This window comes from Cucurbita pepo, chromosome LG01, assembly GCF_002806865.2.
Source record: "Cucurbita pepo subsp. pepo cultivar mu-cu-16 chromosome LG01, ASM280686v2, whole genome shotgun sequence".
NCBI classification, from domain to species: Eukaryota; Viridiplantae; Streptophyta; class Magnoliopsida; order Cucurbitales; family Cucurbitaceae; genus Cucurbita; species Cucurbita pepo.
This window is the reverse complement of record NC_036638.1, coordinates 3,763,883-3,772,210: the sequence shown is the minus strand read 5'-3', so window position 1 is coordinate 3,772,210 and position 8,328 is coordinate 3,763,883. Positions and strand designations below refer to the sequence as shown.

General features: G+C 34.1%; 1 protein-coding gene across 1 annotated transcript; it reads right to left on the bottom strand.

Moving 5' to 3' along the window:
- Positions 1-1,810: 1,810 nt before the first annotated feature.
- LOC111807352 (2-C-methyl-D-erythritol 2,4-cyclodiphosphate synthase, chloroplastic-like) lies at positions 1,811-4,402 on the bottom strand. Its single transcript, XM_023693052.1, has 3 exons — positions 3,906-4,402; positions 3,521-3,651; positions 1,811-2,206 (listed from the first exon to the last, which is right to left on the bottom strand). The coding sequence occupies exons 1-3, from the start codon at positions 4,249-4,251 to the stop codon at positions 1,973-1,975; spliced, it is 711 nt and encodes a 236-aa protein (XP_023548820.1). The 5' UTR covers positions 4,252-4,402; the 3' UTR covers positions 1,811-1,972.
- Between the last annotated feature and the right edge of the window lie 3,926 nt (positions 4,403-8,328).

Sequence of the window (8,328 nt, the reverse complement as noted above, 5' to 3'; positions counted from 1 at the left end):
TTTTTTTTTTTTTTTTTTTTTTTTTTTTTTTTTTTTTTTTTTTTTTTTTTTGGTATTTATTTATTGATTTGATATTGACCACTTTGAGCATAAGCTTTCATAGCCATTTTTTTTTTTTGGCTCGTACCAATCGAGATTGTGTTCCTTACCCCTCTTAATAATTCTTCATACATGCATTACGATATGGTTGAATCCAACAAAAATATATCATTATCTTTTATTTGAGTGTGTTTTAGGAAGAAAAAACAACATTGAGTGAAGCAAGTTCTCAAATTAAAACATTGGAAAGTGCATAAGGTTCAATGAATTTACATAAAGAGTAAATTAATAAGTACTATTTATATTGTTGGCATTTAAATTAAAATTGAGATAATGTGTTTTAAACATGTGGGTGGCTAGAAAGGTATGCTTCCATGCCTAATAATATTGAAGAAGAAAAATTTTGAAAAATAAAAAACAAAGTAAGAATTTATTGAAGACCCATTCAAATTCAAATTCAAAATAAAATAAAAACACAAAGGTTGTCAAAAACGACATGGTTTGGTTGTGTTCCATTTTATTCCATTCCACAACAAGTAGAAAGTAGAATAAAAAGTCAAAAAATCAAAAAAGTCAAAAAGTCAAAAAGTCGTAGGTTTCCAATTTTTAGAGACACGTGGGATGCCCAATATCTCCAACGGGCAGCCCCTGCCCCTTTCTTTATTACTATTTTCATTTCTTTCAATATATATTCTCCTTTTCTTTCTTTCTTTTTTATTTATTTTTTATTTTTCAACATTTATACCTCAAATTTTTTAAGTTGGTGGCTTTTTTACTGATCTTGATGTTTTGAATTTATTCCTGTCAAAGTCTTTCTATAATTTCACTTGCCCAATAAAAATTACCCGACTTTAATGATGCCATGATTGCTTTTAACAAGTGTGTATCGAGATTAAAATTGTTTGCTTTCCAGGAGATCCCCTTTGTAAACGCGTGAGTTCCTCTTATTTCATCGATGTTATTGTTAATTTGTACCGTTCACATTTTTTACTATACCCATGAAAATTAGCTAGTAGTCTTTTCCAACGAAATTTGTTGCGTTGGTAATTATATGATATATAGTTTTTTTTAGAAATTATGGAAGAGAATGAGGAGTCCGCTAATTAGACAAACTAGAGNAAAAAAAAAAAAAAAAAAAAAAAAAAAAAAAAAAAAAAAAAAAGAAAGAAAGAAAGAAGAAGAGAGAGAACTCCCTCTTATTTTTTCCAACAAGGATTTTTGTATATAAATGTCCATTTTATCTGTCGGGACTCACCCCAATTAGAGAGGGTGTTTATCTGTCGGGACTCACCCCAATTAGAGAGGGGATTCACCGTTTTAGACCAGGAATGGGGAGGGAGTAGAAAATATTTTTTTTCTGTTAATAAATGAAGTCAAGGAATATAAATTCCTTGTCCCTATCCGGTCTAATTACCCACCTTAATATTAAAATTTAAAATTATATTGGTAGAATATATATATATATATATATGTATATATTATTAAAAAATGAAAACTTTAAAATAACTATATTTCCTATCCCAATCTCTCCAAAAATAAATGAAATTTTTCACGAAAATGAAATAGATAGCGAAAATGGAGATAGGGAAGGCTTCCCGACCCGTGAACATCTCTAATTTTATATAGCATCCTTTAGTTTTGTTAATTACAATATGGTCCAATTTTACAAAATTCGACTCAGATATAATTAATGATTACTGGCTTTTGACAATATGAAAGAGTAATTTCCACCTCATCTTTACATCTTTCACACACCANATTTCTAATGTTCTTGACCATATCATTTTCATTTTAACGTTGTTGAATGATTAAAACGTTTAACTGTGGAAGGGAGGGGAGATTCAAAGTATTGACACTAAAGCATATTCCACTTGAAATGGAGCAGTGTTGTTGCTATTACACTAACAAAGCAGCAGCAGTAATGGTAGGGGTTCTATCTCCTCATTAGGAGGACCACCGTATGGGCAGCAATGCTTCGGTTTTCGCCGAGGCTGTCGACCTTCTCGTGCGTTTTTGCCTTCAGATTCACGACAGATGGGTCAGCTCCCAGAAGATCGGAGAGGTTTGCTCGGATAGCTTCCTTGTGAGGGCTAAGCTTTGGTCTTTGGAGTATCAATGTGGCATCCAAGTTTCCTATCTCATAACCTGCGTCATGCATCAGTCTCACCTGGAATGTCACCCAAAATTAACACCAAACATCCTCATCAATCACAAAATGGAACATTATTTAGTCTAAAATAGACCGAATTCAAACTATTTACTTCGACTTCCGGTTACTAGATGGATTCATCGGCCTCAAATTCCGTGGTGTTTTAATATGGTCATACGAGATTAGAGGAGAAAGTCTAAAATTTATACCTCTACAATGTTCTATGTGTTCACTTTGGGATGATATTTAAGCACACATGAATCAATAGTTTAACAAAAATTGAAGAACTACAAAGCAGGTGAAACAAAGGTCTCTCATTATTGATTACCTTTCCCTGAGACTCATTAGGGATGTTTACCTCACCATTCTTTTCTTTATCTGCGAGTGTCCAAGCTAGCTAACGTGCACGTACATCTTTTATCTATGAGTATCCAAGCTAGCTTACGTGCACCAAAATATTTCACACAAGACAGCTACATGACCCTACTACATTTAGTGGCCAAAGAAACATATGGTATTCTTCAAAGGGGGAAGTAAAAGGGAAATCCAAGGTTATAAGATTTGCAGCTTCTTCTCTTTTGATACAAATGTGAATTGGAAAAGCCCACCGCTAGCAGATATTGTCTTCTTTGGGCTTTCCCTTTCGTGCTCTTCCTCAAGATTTTTAAAACACGTCTGCTAGGGAGAGGTTTCCACACCCTTAAAAAGAATATTTCATTCTTCTCCCAACCGATGTGAGATCTCACAATCCACCCTCTTTTAGGCCCCAGCTCCTCGCTGGCACACCGCCTTGTGTCCACCCTCCTTCGAGGCTCAGCTTTCCACTAGCACATCGCCCGGTGTCTGGCTCTAATACCATTTGTAACGGTGCAAGCCCACCGCTACTAGATATTGTTCTCTTTGGGCCTTCCCTTTCGGGGTTCTCCTCAAGGTTTTTAAAACACGTCTGTTAGGGAGAGGTTTTCACACCCTTATAAAGAATGTTCTGTTCTCCTCCCCAACAGACGTGGGATCTCACATAGTCTATCTTCCAACAACATTCATATCAATTTTTCTTTCTTTTAACGAAGAAATTCATTAATATTCTCTAAAAGGCATTCATTTTTCCCTACAATCTCAAATAAAAGCTCTACTTTCTTATACTTTTCATCATCTTATTATTGGTCATACTAGTCCCCCTAAAGTGAACTTCAAGCAAACATAAAGGTAACATAATATCAAGTATGAAAGCAAAGCAACCAGAGAATCCTAAGATCATTTTAAATTAATCAAGGCAAAGAGGATAACAAAACTTGGCAGTGAGTTTGAATTTGGTATGCCAGAACTACTTACAGCTTCTTTAATGAAAACAGATGAAGGGGCACCCTTCCATTTGGGATCTGAATCTGGAAAGATTTGTCCAATATCAGGAAGCCCCAAAGCACCCAAAATTGCATCAACCACACAGTGAAGTAGAACATCCCCTAAATCAACAAAACAAAGAACCACTTCAAAATTTAAAAGTTTTTACATATAAAATTCCCTCATTCCATGTAGAAATTTAGAATTCATCATTGCTGCAATCAAGAAATGAACGAAACCAACAAAATTGAGCTAATTATTTAAAGAATTAGAATACAAACAATCAAGTTCGTAAGAAGATTCCCTAATTCTTCAGCAGAACAGCAACCAACAAGAACACGGAAACAGGAAAACAAACTAGAAGCAAAGAAATTACCATCAGAATGAGCCTCGCAGCCTCTGTCATGGGGAATATTAATTCCCCCAATAATCAAAGGATACCCAGGCTCCAACCTATGGAGATCGAACCCATGTCCAATCCGAAACGGCAAGGCTTTAGACCGAGAATCTGAGGCGGCAGCCCGATCAGAGTCGACGGCGGTGGCCGCCTCCACAGAGGGAGAAGCGGCAGAATTCACACGGATGGAAGGGCGCGAAGAGGAGGAGGAAACAACATTGAAATTTGTTCTGGGGAAGGAACGGGGGTAGACGGAAAGAGAAAGGGATTGGTGGGAGGTTGTGGCGGTGGTGGCAGAAGCGAAGACGGGGAAGGGGACAGCCATGGAAAGGGCAAGCGAAGAGGTGAGTGGAGGTGGGTTGTGTGGTTGACTTGTGTTGGGGGCGGAGAAAAGGGTGCGTAGGAACCGAGCCGCTTGGGGGTGGGCATGACTGCCAGCTCTTCACTAATGATCGCATTACCTTAAACGGATGCTTGGTACGCAAAAATAGTAAACTTCCTATCCTCATTTTTATAAAAGTTATTAAATATAAATAATTTCCAACAAAACATACAAAATGTTAGAAACACTCCAAAACATGTTTTTAAAAAGAATACGACAAATTCATTAAGCGTTTACTCATAAAAAGAAATGACTTTATTTTATGACTTCATAATAAGTATTTAAAAATACTCAGCAAGTAACCTTACTATTGGAGTCGAAACGTGCATGGTTCACCTATCATACTTCTCTCGATTAGGTGAGCTCGNAATTTCCAACAAAACATACAAAATGTTAGAAACACTCCAAAAACATGTTTTTAAAAAGAATACGACAAATCCATTAAGCGTTTACTCATAAAAAGAAATGACTTTATTTTATGACTTTATAGTAAGTATTTAAAAATACTCAGCAAGTAACCTTACTATTGGATTGGAATCCATGCACGCATAGTTCACCCATCGTACTTCTCTCGATTAGGTGAGCTTGTTAACGAGCCAATGCCTTGGATGATGAGCTTGTGGAACACAATCCGACCCAAAACCCTTCTTGATAGGAGTCCAATCCATGAGACTTGAGCTTATATACTCCATGGTTGGAAAGTCGGCCAAGCGGCCGAAGCCCAAGGCCCAAATTGGTAAAAGCCCGAGGCCCAATTNCCAAAACCCTTCTTGATAGGAGTCCAATCCATGAGACTTGAGCTTATATACTCCATGGTTGGAAAGTCGGCCAAGCGGCCGAAGCCCAAGGCCCAATTTGGTAAAAGCCCAAGGCCCAAATTGGTAAAAGCTCAAGGCCCAAATTGGTAAAAGCCCATTTGACCAATTTTATTGAATTTTTACGATTTTCTTGAATCACGAATTAAATATCGCACGCTAAATTTATAAATAGCTAAATAAGAATTTTAGCAATATATTCCAATTGTGATCGGACAAAAATACCCTTCGATTATATATTACACTCTTAATGAAGACTACTAAGAAAGAGAGATAAATGGTTACTATCATAAGTAAATTGAAATAATTCAAAATTAATTTAAATTAGCGTTAGAACATAATCGGTAAATTAACAACAATTAATTAGTAATTTAACCTTATTTATTGGGTAAAAAATCTAAAATTATTAATATAATCTTTAATAATATAGGGTTGATATACGTAGTAACCTAAAAGATATATAGTATATGAACGAGGTAGCGTGCCTTATCTCAATGACGCTATTGATACGAGTATTATGTAATTGTTATAAATGATTTAATCCATTGAAACCACGTGAGTAAGTATATTTTATACAATAAGTTTGTCTATGACCAGACTATAAAATATTTAATCTCTCTTTATAAATCTATTAATTGAAAAGATTAATATTTTACTGTATGATAATATATAACTTAATTTTAATTCTAAGTGAGTTATGAATTTCTGTCTTTGAGAATTTGCCCTTTGATTTGAATGAGTTAACGTGAGTTTTCTAGCTCATTCAATAAACCTACTATTTTGAAAATTTAACTAAACAGGGAGCTGAAAACATAATTTCATAAAATGAAAATTAAGTTATCAGCTCCGTTTGCACTCTACTCAACTTAATTTAAGAAATTATAACGAAATATTTATTTTAAGAGAAGTATCTTCAAACTTTTGAAACAAATCGACACAGTTAGATACTAAATTTATAATAATCTAAATAGTTTAATACTTCAAATCGAAATCAATTTGATAAATAATTTTAATTTTAATCATTAATTAATCGTCTCAAAAACTCTTTTGATACCCTCATCATAAACATCAAAAGCCATATATATAATTTTCATCTCAAGAACTCTTTTGATGTCCTCATCATAAACATCAAAAGCCAATATATATATTTTATTTTAATAAATATCTCAACCAAAGTCAATCAATTTGATTCGGATTGTCTTTTCATAGACATCAAGAGCTCGTCACCTCAAGAAGAAGAATTATTAAAAGCGCTAGTAAATAACTGATAAAAAAAAAAAAAAAAAAAAAACTTATCTAACGAATTTGAATTCAAAGTTACAGCAATACAGACGTGTTTCCTATTTTAACTTTATATATATATCATACAAGTGGAAAGATATCGATGTGGATACACGCGTTGTCTCGACATTCATAAGGTCAAACAAGGAATTTCACTTTCAAATTCTTACATATATGGAAAAAAAAAAAAAAAAAAAAAAAGAAGAAGAAGAAAGGGAAAGCAAGAGACCATTTCAAAGGCATCTTATGTATGTATCCATCTTATTCTTATCTCCAAATTGCCCATTTCCGCGTGGGAAAATCAAACACCCCTTTCTTCAAATGGCCCATACTACGCCATTCCTACCTTCCAAATTTTTTAATTAATATAATATCATTGCCACTCACAACCCTTTTTAACTTGGTCCCAAATTCTTAACCCCCTTTTTGTTTTTACTCATATTTAATGTAATATCAATTTTTTTTTTTTTTTTTTAATAACTCGTCTAACATACATTCAAACGTCCCTATCTTCTCTTAACTATCACAAAAATCATTCATTTTTAGAATGATAATTGGTGTCTTGTTCACTGAAACCACCAACTCCTTCGTCTAATTACGTAAATATATGATTACTATTTGGAAATGATGTTAAAGTGATGTCATTATTATAAAATCTATTTGAATAGTATAAACATATCTTAAATAACTTTTTAACGTGAAGGAAGCTATCAAATGATAACAAAAGTTAATAACGAAGAAAAAGGAGACTAAATTTATTGCTATTTACGAATAGAATAAGAATTATACACTAACATGATTGATGGGCCTAGTTGACGTAAAAACGCACTCGAATAACGTCTAACAAGTTGATTTGGTTAATAAAATCCAACCCCATAGAATAGGGTTAAAGGATTTTGAGTGGCTTTTGTTGTTAATAAGAGAAAGTAGATTAGGGGAAGGGTCCATGAAGTTGAAGGTGTGGCAAGTTGCAAAAGAGGACTTTAAAGGAAGGGTGTTGATTATAGGATTGAGATTAGGCGGTGGGTTTTTTTGACTGAAAAAGTAAGGAAAGTCGGAAAGCAATGCCCTGTTTTTTAGCATTATTGATGGGTTAGAACAGTATATAGGCAATGGGAGCAAGCGTGCCAAAGGCCCAAGGGATGGGGAGCAACCTATTACGATAACGTATAATATCCATCCATCCATTCCGTGGAACTTTTTGTTAGTCGACATCCATATGAACAAATGTATTGAGATTACGTCTGTAATACTCCAAGCCCACCGCCAGTAGATATTGTCCGTTTTGGCTCGTTACGTATCGTCGTCAAGCTTATGGTTTTAAAACGCATCTTCTAGAGAGAGGTTTCTACACATTTATAAGGAATGCTTCCTTACTCTCACCCACCAATATGGGATCTCAACATTGCTCAATGTCTAGCTCTGATACCATTTGTAATAACTCAAGTCCACTATTAGCAGATATTGTTCTTTTTGGCCCGTTATGTATCATTGTCAGTCTCACAATTTTAAAACGTGTCAATTAGGGATAGGTTTCCACTCCCTTACAAGGAATGTTTCGTTCCCCTCCCCAATAGATCCATATCAATATTATTCATATTTTATAGCTCGTGCTATAAACAAGAGTAATATATTGAGATTATGCATGACTAAAACGTACGGCTTTTATATTTATATATATAAATCTGTAGTGCAAGGCTCAAATTTGTATAGAAAGGTAAAAAGGGTTTTTCGAGAAATTTTAAAATCGGATAAAAAGTTATATCAATAATAGTCTTAAAGGAATCGTTTAATGAAGTTTTTTAAAAAAGGGTTGAAGTAATAAAAACTTTTTTATTCAAAATTCATACCGAACATATTATAAAAGAAGTTAGAGGAAACGAATTCAAACTCTATGATATCTACGTATTAAGATATTAAAATA

Excerpts from the sequence above, each read along its gene's own strand:
- LOC111807352 (XM_023693052.1), bottom strand. The coding sequence starts at position 4,251 with ATGGCTGTCCCCTTCCCCGTCTTCGCTTCTGCCACCACCGCCACAACC. Across the intron at positions 3,652-3,905 it reads CTGCGAGGCTCATTCTGATG|GGGATGTTCTACTTCACTGT; the intron begins GTAATTTCTTTG and ends TTGTTGATTTAG. Across the intron at positions 2,207-3,520 it reads CTGTTTTCATTAAAGAAGCT|GTGAGACTGATGCATGACGC; the intron begins GTAAGTAGTTCT and ends GTGACATTCCAG.